The sequence below is a fragment of the Mus musculus genome, chromosome 9 (genome assembly GCF_000001635.26).
Source record: "Mus musculus strain C57BL/6J chromosome 9, GRCm38.p6 C57BL/6J".
Classification (NCBI taxonomy): domain Eukaryota; kingdom Metazoa; phylum Chordata; class Mammalia; order Rodentia; family Muridae; genus Mus; species Mus musculus.
The window spans coordinates 20,713,585-20,727,269 of NC_000075.6; the positions used below are offsets into that span (position 1 = coordinate 20,713,585).

The window sequence follows — 13,685 nt, forward strand, 5'->3', positions numbered from 1 at the left end:
CTTGCTTTCCTGGCCTTCTCATCTCCTGGGCACACGCCACCCCACCTGCTACCCGCCCGCCCGCCCTCCCTCCCTCCCTCCCGCAGCAGCAGCAGCAGCAGTAGCAGCAGTGACAATCAAGCTGATTCCTCTTTGGCCCCGTCACCCTCCTCTCCTCTCCCTCCTCCCATCATTCCCTGCAATCATCTCACTTGTTCAAAATGAGCCTCAGAGGCTGGAGCCAGACAGCTGTTCCATCCTGGAGCCGGTGCTGGGCAACCTCGCTCGGGACAGTGGGAGGCAGGGGTGAGGGGCACAGGGTGGAGGGAAGAGCTACCACTGCCACAGCCCTGAGTAGAGGTGGGGGCGGGCTCAGGTCTGACTTCCTCGGCACACATGAAATCCTTCTCATCACTGCATCCATCAGTTCTAATCTCATCTCCACATCCTCCACTGCTATCAAGATCCTATGGCCCCAGGGAGACACGATCACAGACGGCCACTAGAGAGACAGAGGGGCTAGGGATGTAGAGACAGGTGGATCCCTGGACTCACTGGCCAGCCAGACCAGGCCAATCAGTGAGTGTCTCAAAAAACCAAGGCTGAGCTTTCAAGATGGCTCAGTGAACAGAGGAGCGTGCCACCAAGCCTAAAAACCTGAGTTTGATCCCTGTGACCCCCACAGTAGGAGAAAACCCAATCCTACAAATTTTCCTCTGACTTTCACATGTTCATTGTAGCATGAGCCCACCCCACACCTCAAATAAAAATACATACCTACATGCATACATATATGTCATTTAAAAACAAACAGCCCTGTGAGGGATGCCTTTAATCCCAGAATTCAGGATGCAGAGGCAGGTGGGTCTCCATGAGTTCAAGGCCAGCCTGGTCTACAGAGTGAGTTCCAGGGCAGCCAGGGCTACACAGAGAAACCTGTCTGGGAGAACAAACAAACAAACAAACAAACAAATAAATGTGTTCTGAGAAATGACAGCTGAGGTTGACCTCAGGCTTACTACTATTACTACTACTACTACTCCCCACCCCCCCACACACACACACACAGAGACATGAAAGAGACCAATAATACCCAAAGATAGGAATAAGAGATGATACATGAAGATAAGGCAGAGACACAAGCAGGACACACCAGATTTGGAGACACAGGGGAAAGATGACAGACCCAGATAGAGTCACACACAGTTAGTCAACAAACATTCACAAAGAACTTACAATGGGTAATGAACACACGATGAAGACAAGGAGAAAGAAAATCAGTCAATTAACCAGGCTAGATGGCAAGGGCAGATAGTCCTAGATAACTATTTGGGAAGCTGAGGCAGGAGCATTGCTTAAGCTCAAGTATCAGGGCCAGGATAAGCAACACACAGACCCCTGGGGATAAATGGAGGAAAAGAGGAAAACAGAGAGAAACCTAAGGAGAGAGTAATAGTTGCGTAGAAAGTTTAAAAGCAGGCAAGCAAGATGGTTCGGCAAGAAAGTGAGCTTGCTGCTGCTCAGGCCGGATGGCTTCAATCTCCAGAAACCACGGGAAAAAAAACAGATGTGTAGGTGGGCAGAATCCCACCTCTCCTACAGTAGGGTGCGGGGTGGAAGCGGGAATCCTGGCCATACTCTGGAGTACGAAGTGCAGGGAGCACAGAGCAGACCTTGCCTCTCACTGAGGTGGACGCGGGTGGGGAGCTGTTGCACCCGTGAAGAGCACTTGTTGCTCTTCCTGGGGTTTTGTGTCTTTGTGTTTCTGAGACAGGGTCTCACTGTGTAGCCTAGGCTGGGCTGGAACTCGCACTGTAGCCCAGGCTGGCTGGAAACTTACAGATGGCTTTACCTCACCGCCCAATGATGGGACTAAAGGTTGCACCGCCACCAAGCCTGGCTGCACTGTCACTCTTGCAGTGGACCAGGTATCAGTTCCCATTGCTCACACCGCAGCTCACAACCACCTGAAATTCAGTTCCAGGGCATCCGCCCTCTTCTGGCCTCCATGGGAATTGCACATGGGTGATGTACAAACATTCAGGTGCAATGCCCATACATATAAAAACCATAAATATGTCCACACTTTGGTCTTCGTTCTTCTTGAGTTTCATGCGTTTAGCAAATTCCTTCTTAGAATTGGGAACAAAACACCCATGGAAGGAGTTACAGAGACAAAGTTTGGAGCTGTGACGAAAGGATGGACTGCCATATCCGGGGATCCATCCCATAATCAGCTTCCAAACGCTGACACCATTGCATACACTAGCAAGATTTTGCTGAAAGGACCCAGATAGAGCTGTCTCTTGTGAGACTATGCTGGGGCCTAGCAAACACAGAAGTGGATGATCACAGTCAGCTATTGGATGGTTCACAGGGCCCCCAATGGAGGAGCTAGGGAGAGTACCCAAGGAGCTAAAGGGATCTGCAACCCTATAGGTGGAACAACAATATGAACTAATCAGTACCCCCCTGGAGCTCGTGTCTCTAGCTGCATATGAATCAGAAGATGGCCTAGTCGGTCATCAGTGGAAAGAGAGGCCCTTTGGACTTGCAAACTTTATATGCCTCAGTACAGGGGAATGACAGGGCCAAGAAGTGGGAGTGGGTGGGTGGGGGAGTGAGTGGGGGGAGCGTGTGGGGGACTTTTGGGATAACATTGGAAATGTAAATGAAATAAATACCCAATTTTTTAAAATGTCAAAAAAAAAGAATGTATACAAAAAATAAATAAAACCCATAAATAAATAAAAATATTCAAAAATATTTAAAACTTCAAAAATATTTTTAAAACAAACAAAAATGTATTCTTTAAAAAGGAGGAAATGGTGGGGAAGGATTGGGAAGAGAGGAGAGAAGGGAACTGTGGGTGGGATGTAAAATAAATTATCTATCTATCTATCTATCTATCTATCTATTTAAAGAGGAGGTAATGGGCAGAGACAGCGGCCCCCTGAGCTGTACATATGTGCATGGTACATGTGTGCATTTCCCATTTCCCACCCCACACCACTTTCTTTTCTTTTTCTATTTTATCTTGTTTTGTATTTTTGAGATGGGGCTTCACTATGTAGCCCTGGGAGGCCTGGAACTCATTATGTAGACCAAGGTAGCTTGTAACTCACAGAGATCCTCCTGCCTCTGTCTCTCAAATCCTGGGATTAAAGGCGTGTTCCTGGCCCTGGAGAGGTATAGACAAAGAAAACCAAAGAGAAACCAGAAGAGGCCACAGGCAGGCCCTCTCCCTCCCCCATACACACCGACTGCCCTGGCCTTCTCCAGGCCCGTTCCAGCCAGGCAGGCACGTGCATGCTTGCTCCCTTGTTCCAGTGCCTACAAAACAGAAAACCATGCTACCAGACTCTATTGCAGCTATCTATCTCCTCCCCTTCCTTCCTTCTCCCCTCCATCCTATCCATCTTCCCTCTCTCCCTCCCTTCTGTTTGTTGAGACAAAGTCTCATATAGTCCAGATTCGTCTCCAACTTCCTGTGTCTGAGGGCGGCCTTAAATTCCTGATTCTCCTCCCTCCCCCTTCTAATTGCTGGAAATACAGATGTGCTCTCTCTGCAGCTCTAGGTGAAATTCTAAACTATTGAACCTGTGGAAACTCATCTCCAACAGCCTTGTCTTCCTTTCTTGCACCAGGACCCCATCCAAAGGTAATCAAGATAGACCTCACTGAGCTCTTAGGGATGTCTACACAGGTCCCAGTGCCTCTGCTTACAATTCTCTCAGTGCGCATCAAGAAGAAGGTGGCCATTCACTTCTAAGCCTTCCTTCTTGGTACCCTTCACTCAGATGATTTCTTCCGGATTTCAAATCTCAGGTCATGGGCTGGAGATATGGTTCAAGGTGCTTGCTGTACAAGCATGAGAACATGAGTTCAAGTCCCCAGAACAAAGCCTTTGGAGCAGCTGTTCTAGAGTATTCAGTGGCTTTTCACCTCTACATGTGTGTTGTGGCATGAGTAGACACACACACACACACACACACACACACACACACACACCTCACTTTGGAGGCTGAAGGTGGAACTCCATAGTACAGTGTTTGCCAGGCATGCTGGAGGCCAGCAAAGCAAGAACAAAAACACTTAATTTATTGACTCTAGCTGCATATGTATCAAAAGATGGCCTAGTCGGCCATCACTGGAAAGAGAGGCCCATTGGACATGCAAACTGTATATGCCCCAGTACAGGGGAACGCCAGGGCCAAAAAAAAATGGGAATGAGTGGGTAGGGAAGTGGGGGGGGGAAGGGTATGGGGGACTTTTGGGATAGCATTGGAAATGTAATTGAGGAAAATATGTAATAAAATAAATAAATTAATTAATTAAAAAAAAACTTAATTTAGACATTGCTACCTCCAGAAAACCCAGTCACACCAGAGCTGGTTTCATTGTCTCTCCTCTGTCACTACAACATTCCAGAAATAGTTCTGTCACCATGCATGCCATGTCATGTCACAAGGGCTGCAGATCTGAGAGTGGAGACCCTGGAGGATGTGCAAGCCTTCCCTCCCCCTTTCCTCCCTTCCTTCCTTCTCCTTTGGAGACAGAGTCTTGCTGTGTAACCTGGCTCCAGCATCGGCTTCCCAAGAGCTGGGATTATAGAGATGCATCATCATGTGTGAACCCCCCCCTTTATTTTTAACAGTGTTGGGAATGGAACCCACAGCCTCCAGCATTCCGTTTCTGTACTCTGCTGCTGAGCTACCCCAATAGCCCTTCACTGGGGAATTCCAGGCAGGGGCTCTACCACTGAGCCATGCCCCAACTCCTCACTGGATATGATAGCTTGGATAGAAGGCCTCCAATAGCCTCAGATGTTTGAATAATTGGTCCCCGGTTGCTGGAACAGTTTGGGAAGGATTGGGAGGTTATGTTCTCTCTGCCTGCACCTTGTGGGTCAGACATGAGCTCTCAGCTATTGCTCCAGCACCATGCCTGACTGAACACCTCTGTGTCTCTCATCATGATGATCATAGACTAACTCTGAAATTCTAAGCAAGCCCCAGTTAAATGCTTTTTCTTTATTTTATTTTATTTTATTTTATTTTATTTTATTTTATTTGGGGTTGGGGTTTGAGATAGGGTTTTTCTGTGTAGTCCTGGCTGTCCTGGAACTCACTCTGTAGACCAGGCTGGCCTCGAACTCAGAAATCCGCCTGCCTCTGCCTTCCAAGGGTGGAGACTAAAGGTGTGTGCCACCACTGCCCAGCTTATTTTATTTTACTTCATTTTTTGAGGGGAATGCTTTGTCTTATAAGTTGTCTTGATCACGGTGTCTCTCTCTTCACAGCAATAGAACAGTAACTAAGACACAGAGAGATTCTAGTCTGGGGCTCTATCACTGAGACAAATCCCCAGTTCCTCACTAAGGGGATGTAAGCAGAGGCCCTACTGCTGAGCCATGCTTTTTGCTCTCACTCGTCAGAACCCTTCCTATCACAAAGGAAGGATGGTTCTCATCCCCCATTCTCTCTCACATCTTGGTATCTGAGCAGAATCAAGTGGTCTAGAACCAAGCCATGCTTAACGCAGATCAGATCCACCTGTCTCTACCTCTTTGGCATTTATATTGGTTCAGCTCCCATCGTTACCGCACTTGGACAGTGTAGTCCCTCCTGTCATGCTTTCCTGAGCCCCAGCCTTGTGTACCCAGAAGTCTCAGGAGCAAACCACTAACCCTGAGTAAAGTCTCCTCTCTCCCCTGCTCAGAACCGTCGACAGCCTCTAATTTCTCATCTGTGTAGTCTCCTATCAAGTGTTTATTGAACACTTACTATGGGCTGCTAGGCTAGTGCTGGGATTTCATAGTCAACAAAAACTCCTTTAAATGCCAAATGAAAGTTCAGCAGCTAAAGGCACTTGCCACCAAGCCTAACAACTTGAGTTTAATTCCTAGGACCCATATGGTAGGAGGAGAAACACAACGAGAGTTCATCTGACTCTATACACAGATTGCTGCACGCATACCCCACTAGATGCATACACATACACTCATACACCATACACACAATGTTTAAGGATGTGATGTGGCTCCTGTTGCACCCCACCCTTGCTTCCTCCTACTTTCCCTGACACCCACTTTGTTCCAGTCACACTGGCTTTCTCGGTGTCTTTCCAACCTTTCAAGCAGATTCTTGCCTTAGGACCTTTATTCTTGCTATTCCCTCTACCCCTAATGCTCTTCTGAACATCTTGTCTAAATCCCTTCAGATTTCGCACAGATGTTAACTAATCAGAGAGGCCCTTCAAGCCAGAAATAATGTGTGCATGCCACTGTGCTTATGTGGAGGTCAAAGGACAACTTGCAGGAATTTCCTTCTACTATGAGGTCCTGGGGTTGAACTCAGGTCATCGAGCTTGGTGGCAAACACCATCATGCACTGAGCCATGTGATGTCACTGGCCCTGTTCTGTTTCTTGATATAGCACTTCTAATCGCCTACCATAGGGTTATCAATGTATCTGTTACAGCTCTGTTTAGAATGTCAATCTGGCATAGGAAAAGTACAAGGGCATGAGTGTGTGTGTGTGTGTGTGTGTGTGTGTGTGTGTGTGTGTGCATGCTGTAGTACTGGGGATGGAACCAGGGGTCTTGTGCATGTTAAGTAAGTGATATACTATTGAGCCATATCCTCAGCCCAAAATTGAGTGAATGAGTGAGGCTTTCTCCCTCCCTCCCTAGGTCAGAAATTCTAAAAACTATAGTACCCGGATCTCTTGCAGCTACATTTCTCCCTATTTAATTCCCTCTTCATCTCCTTCCTTGTTTCCTTTCCTCCTTACTTCCATTTGGACAGGTCCTCATAAAGCTCAGGCTAGCCTTAAACTTGCTATATACTGATGATGACCTTGAACTTCTGATCCTTCTACCTCTACCTCTACCTCTGCGTACTGGGATTCCAGTCATGTGCCATCCTTCAGTGTGGGACATGGAACCTGGGTCTCTGTAGAGGCAAAGCAAGCAGTCTACTGACTGAGCCCCAGCCCCAACTGCAGTCCTTAGTCGCTAAGAACTCTCATTTGGGTTGAGAAGAGGGCTTAGGAGACAGCTCTGGATATCCCTTCACTTCCCCCAGCCATGGACCCTGTGACTCCTTTGACCACATGGGCTGTGATCAGTAGCAATCTATGCCATACCAGGGCAAAGCTTTAGGAACTGTGCCCCCTCCTCGGACCCCTGCTTCCATGATGGTATGCCTAAGGAGCATCCATCATTGTGGGTTCCAGGAGACCAGTGGAACAAAACTCTCCCACCAGAGCCAGCACAAGATGAAAACATCTCAGAAGCAAGAAATTAATCTAATCTGAGCTCAGTGGCTGAGCAATGGGGTGCTGGTTACCATGGCATTGCAGGACATCTCTAGACTGGTTTTAGGGACTTACTCCTCCTGTGAAACTGTCAAGAAAAGCCATAGATGCTGGACATCTTCAGTACCCAAAGAGCTCCTGCTGAGACCCTCCCTTTTCTTCTTGGGGCAAAAGGTCTTCCTTGAATGCATTCCTTTCATTGATATCCTCTTCTGTCCTTTGGCTCTTTAAAGAAGGAAATGACTCGGGGTAAATACCACTAGCAGTCAAGCCTGACACATGGCAGGACAGAACTGCCTTCTGCAAGCTGTCCTGTGATTTACACACACCCACGAACACACACACACACACACACACACACACACACACACACACACATGCTGTTCACATAGACAACAAATAAATTTAAACATAATAAGACAATAAAAATAAAACACAACAGGCTGAGTGTTGTGGCATATGCCTTTAGTCCCTGCACTGAGGAGGCAGAGGCAGGCAGATCTACATACAGAGAGAGTTCCAGGACAGCCAGAGCTACACACAGAAACCCTGTCTAGAAAAAACAATAAATAAATCACAACAGTGTGGTTGGTGCCTGAGAAATAACATCTGAGGATGACTGCTGGGTTAAACACACACACACACACACACACACACACACACACACACACACACACACATGCATGCGCAAGCACACACATGCACATGTGCTCGGGGAGAAAGGGAGATCAGATTAGAGCAGAACAGACAAGATGCAGGGAGTTAACTCTAGGCCCTCCATGGCAGCAGTCATTGACAACAGAGATGTCAGCTTTTAGCCTGAGTCTGGATTTATAGTCCCCTGGTGAGGAGTCATTGGCTCAAGGCTCCTATCTCCAGGGAATGGTTTATGGCTGGAAGCCAGCAGAAGGAAGTGGGGGGAGGGGGAACTTCCCTCCTCTCCTTCACAGAATGGTTTATGAAGGCTATGCTGCTTCTGTGTATTGGGAGGTTGGGGTGGGGCAGCACCCACAGAAAAGCCGTCCCACATCTGAGCTCACTGTAGTACCCAACTCCTGAGCCATGACTTAGGAATTCCCACTGTGTGTGCATTTACCCTCTTAGCCTCCCCCTCTTTGGGTTCTACTCCTTTCCTACAACCCGTTATTGAGCACCTACTATGTGTTTTCAGGTTTTCCCTCCAACCCTTGGGGTGGAAAGACGAGAGGATGGATTTACAGAAGAAATAAAGGATAGATAGGTGTACAGAGGGAGAGAGACATAGGGTGTGATGGGAGAGGAGGCAATGTGGCTATAACGATGGATGGATTAAGGGAGGGATCAGGCCTCCATTACCCACAACAGTTCAATGGGGGTGAGAACGTGAAGGCACTTGACATCAAACCCGATGACCTGAGTTCTCTCTCCAGAATCCACATGGAGGAAGAAGAGAACTGACTTTGTCCTCTGACCTCTCCATGTGCTCCAAGGCACACAAATACTCCTTGATCAAACACAAACTAAATAAATAGATGTTTGCTTTGGGGGTTTTTGTTTGTTTGTTTTGTTGGTTGGTTTGGTTTGGGTTTTAAGACAAGGTTTCTCTGTGTAACCCTGCCTGTCCTGGAACTTTCTCTATAGACGAGTCTTGCCTCAAACTCGGAGATTCACTTGCCTCTGCCTCTGAAGGGTTGGAATTAAAAGCCATGTGCCACCACTGCCTGGCTTAATAAATGCAATTTTAAAAAGAATTATTATTCTCATTTTATAGACAAATTGATTTAAAAACTTGAACAATATACTTAATCTTGGTGTGTCTGTGTATATGTGAGTGTGATAATGTGTGTATACGTATAATCATGTATGTGCAGGAGCGTTCGTGTCATGGTGCACATGTGGAGCTCAGTATGTTAACGTGCTTGAAACAAGGTCTCTTGTTCACTACTGTACATGCCAGATTAGCTGGCCCTGAGCCTCCAGGGGTTCTCCAGTCTCCATCTCTCCATAGGAGTGCTGGTATTACACACATGCACTACTGCGTTCAACATTACTGGGTTCAGGGGGTTAACTTAGCGCCCCACATTTGCAAGGCAAATGCTGTACATATTCAGTCATCTCTTCAGTCTCACAAAAATGAAAAAAAAATCCTTATTCTAAACTCACTATATGCTTGCCTCTAATAGATACCCACTGTACACCCAGCTATTGGTTTCCATTTGAAGGTAGATTCCAGGATGCAATTACAGATTCAGCTACATGGCAAATATTTATTGTGATTCTGCTACATCAGGTCACAGTGTGCAGCAACGAGCAAACCATGGGCTTCCTTGCAGATGCTGTTGGTTGTCTTTGTGGTGCTGGGATTGAATGCAAGGCTGAACACCATGCAAGCACTCTAGCTCTGAGCTCCAACACCAGCCTCTGCGTGGACCTTCCAGTCTAATAGGGACTCTGAATTCTCCTTACCTAATAAGGAAATTGGTGTTTACAAAGATTCAATGATTTCCTCCAAGGTCACGTGCTCCGTTAAGTTGCAGGGCCAGAATTAAAACACATATTCAAATCTAAATCCTACCACTGACAGAGCATATATTCTGAAAGACTTAAGGCAGAGAGGTTTGTTTCAGTGTAGACATGCTTGTATAGAAGAGGCAATTGGTAATTTTGTTAAATAAATTCAATTAAATGAATAAAGGGATGAATTAATGAACTGAAAGATGTTGGAAGTACAGATTTGTGGATAGTAGATTAACAGACGGTTGGATGCTGGATAATGGATGAAAAGAGGGGTTGGAGGGTGTGTGTGTGTGTGTGTGTGTGTGTGTGTGTGTGTGTGTGTATGAGAGAAAGAGAGAGAGAGAGAGATGAAGAAATGGAAAGATGAGTGAATGGACACATGGATGAAAGAAAAGAAGGGTGGATAGATGGAAGGACAGAGAATGGATGCAAGGTTGGATGGATTGATAAAATGACAGATGGCTGTGTGGGTGGATGGAAGGAAAGATGGCAGGCTGGCTAGTTGATGAATGAATAGAAGGAAAGATAGATGGAAGGGTGGATGAATGGATAAATAGAAAGATGGATGGAAGGATAGGAGAGCAGATGAGTGGCTAGAAGGATGGGTGGGTGATGAGTGTTGGTGGATAGAGGGCTGATTGGGTGACTGGATGAATGGATGCATGGATGAATGGGTGGATGGAGAGATGAAGGAAGGACAGACTGATGGATGGGGAATCTAAAGAGGTCTCTGTTGCCTGCAGTTCTGTGACACAGGACTTATTACTGATTTTCTCAGTGACAGTAGCTTGGGCCACCAGCCAGAGTTGAAGAACAAGTTGGAGGACTCCAGATTCTATACAGACCTAAATAACCGTCTTTATTTTTCTCTCCTTTCATTTTCATAGGTCTATGGACGTTTTGCCTACATGTACGGCGGTGCACTACCTAGTGCCCTCAAGGGTCAGAAGCAGATATTAGTGGTCCTGGAATTGGAATTAGAGACAATTGTGAGCTACCAAATGGGTGCTGGTAACTGAACTTGGGTCCTCTACAAGAGTAGCTGGTGCTCTTTGTGCTAAGCTAACATTCCGGGCTCCAACTCTCCCTCTTTGAGAAAGAGACCTGGAACTTGTGGCTACTCCACTGCCTCACCCTCCCAGTTGCTGGGATTGTAGTAGTTGGGACCCTTGCTGAGCACCCTCATTCCACTGCCACCTCCCAGGCTGATATCACCTTAGCAGCTCATGCTGCAGAGCACTTTGGCAAGTCCCGGGAAGCCTGCAGGCTGGGGCAGGGATGAGAGAGCTGGGGGCTTCAGCAGTTAGGTGCTGGGGAATGCTAGACCAAGATACCATTAGCTTCAAAGGAGCCAAACACCCTCCCCCAGCTTATAGAAACATACAATTCATGAAAGCAACACATAGGTATACCAGCTAAGCATACATAAACATATGCATATATAAACACAAGCACACGAAAATTTGATGTATGAACACACAAAATCATAACTCAAGGCCAGGTTAAGTTATTTGCCACCAAGGCTGGAGACCCATATGGTGGAAGAAGAGAACTGACCCTTGCAAGTTGTCCTCTGACCTTCACATGTGCACTATAGCATGCATGCATGTGCACACACACAACATACCCTGCACATGTCCCCCAGATATAGCAAAGGCTCCTGTGTACACAGACACTTTCACACAGCGGCACACAGGTGCTCACATAGACTTCCACTCAGGCAGGAAAGGTGAATTTGGCTTCTGATTTCAACGACACCATCAATGCCCCCCACCCCACTGTGACAGCAACACTCAGAAGGCTCTGTTACACCTGTACACTCAAACTCATGTCACATAATGAATCCACACCCACAGTCAGGGATAAACAACTGCAGACACAGTCAGACATATGTCCATCCAAAAACAATCACACAGGGACACACCCACACTGGGAGAATATACCTACACCCTTATGTCAGAGACACACTAAAGTTTCTCTTCACCGCCCACCCCAAACCCCCAAACCACAGGCTCAGACAGACACAACAAGACATACCTAAACAATGACACTTGATGTCACAGACACACAAAAAGACACCATATTTCAAAGAACTGCAAGTCTGAGGAGCTGGTCTGAAAGCTTGCTGTTTGTGTCAAGTGCCATATGTCCCCTGGCCCCAGGGCTGGGCCCTGCCCTGGACTCAAAGAGCTGCTGCCCCCACCCCTTCACACTCCACAGCTGTAGCTTTTGAGAGCAAAGTCTTTTTTTGGCCAGGAGGAGAGGGGTTATTCTGGATGCATAAGGGTCTGTCCAGATTGTAACAATATGAAAGGGGAATAGTGAGGGAGTCAGATGGATGGAATTGAGGGGAGTCGCACAAACAGACTGAAGATCAGAGGGGCTTCCATAGGGACAGGAACAGGGCATGAGGGAAGTTTTCAATAGAAGAGCATCTTTCTTTCCCTGTCAACAAGACAGAGCCACCATGATTAAAAAGACTGAGTGTGTCCCTCTCCATCCCTGTGAACTACCAGCAGGGGAGAGAAGGGGGATGATAGAACAGAATGGGGGGCTGAGGAGCTTCTGTCTAGGTTCGAGCCTGCGCGCACCCTCCCCCCATCTCCAAAGGTGAGGAGTTAGGGAGATCAATAGTCAGTACTCCAGGAGACAAATCCTGGGAACGAAGACGCTGGTACCAGGTGCAGGGGAAAGAGAGAGCCAGGCAGAAAAAGAAAAAGAAAAAAGACACACTAAGTCAGAAAGAAAGACGGAAATAGAAGGGAGGGGGGAGAGACGCAGGGAAGGGGAGGGAGAACAGTACTCAGTGACACTTAGACAGAGTCCCACAGGCTGAAGACATATGGAGACTTCGAGATGTCCCCTAATCACTCCAACATAGAAGAACACCCTCTTGGCTCCCCCAAACCGCCCAGCTCCGCCCCACTCTGCCGGGATCTGGTTCAATTCCGCAGCCCTGCCGCCTCCGCCTGGGGCTGGAGCCAGCTTGGTACCCCAGTGGCACTAGCAGGTCCCCTCAGAGAGGACTCTAGCCCAGCAAATGCAATCATCAAACCCAGAGCTATGCCGGGCGCGGGGCTCCCTTGTGCCTCGGGGTCCAGCCCGGGACCCCCAAGAGACCACGTCCCCTCGAGATGACATTCCCGCCTGAACCCGAGATTCTGTCACTTTGGGGCTGTGAGGGTCCCTTTCCCAGGAGCTGCCGTGGGGTCTGCGGGCACCACGCCCCCCCAAGCCGGAGCGCCCCCCAGCCGGCTGGCCACTCACGATTTTCTCCGAAGAGCCCGCACGGGACACGGTGCTGTTGAGTCCCACGAGCGAGGGCAGCGTCTGCGACATCCAGTTAGTGACCATGGCCATGGTGCTCAGCACCGCCCCGATCTTGAGCAGCGGCACCGACATCGCGCCCCTCGCCTCATGCCCCGCGCCACCACCCCAAAAAAGCAGGTGTTCAGTCCCTTTTGCTCGGCACTCAAGCTGTCGCTTACCCACCCCAGTGGGGTGGAGGGGTGGGGGATCCCGATGGCGAGATGACCAGGTCCAAGGGGGCGGTGGCCGGTGGGATGGGGTGACACTGGGGACGCGCTCGGCTGCGGCTCCGCGCGCCTCGCGGGCTCAGCTTTATAAGGCGCCGGCTCGGCCACCCCCTCCCGCGCCACCGCCGGGCACTTCCAGCCGCCGTGACGTCACGGCTCCGGCCCTAGAGCCAGCAGGGCTGGGGGGAGAATGGGAGTGCACCCACTCCGACCCCCACTTCCCCGCAGAGCCTCTGGCGGACCTTCTCCCACCTGCAGAAGTGGGGACATCCCCTGCCAGCAACACCCTCGCCACCTCCCCCCATCCCCGCCGCCGCGGCATCCCCGGCCCCGCCCCCCCAGCCAAATCCTCCAT

At 48.6% G+C, this 13,685-nt stretch overlaps 1 protein-coding gene across 5 annotated transcripts in view; it reads right to left on the reverse strand.

The window, feature by feature from the left end:
* The window catches only part of Olfm2 (olfactomedin 2), a 78,644-nt gene that overhangs the window by 45,895 nt on the left and 19,064 nt on the right, over positions 1–13,685 (reverse strand). Inside the window, exons 1-2 of one of the 5 annotated variants that reach the window (XM_030244364.1) lie at positions 13,062–13,172; positions 7,374–7,523 (exon numbers count right to left, since the gene is read on the reverse strand). The exons of 2 other annotated variants lie outside the window; for them this stretch is intronic. In XM_030244364.1, the coding sequence (XP_030100224.1) occupies positions 7,374–7,403 (30 nt within the window). In that variant the 5' untranslated portion in view covers positions 7,404–7,523; positions 13,062–13,172. Of the gene's footprint in view, positions 1–7,373; positions 7,524–13,061; positions 13,420–13,685 lie in introns of those variants that run through there. 2 more of the 5 variants (NM_001357635.1, XM_030244363.1) reach the window with 2 other exon arrangements.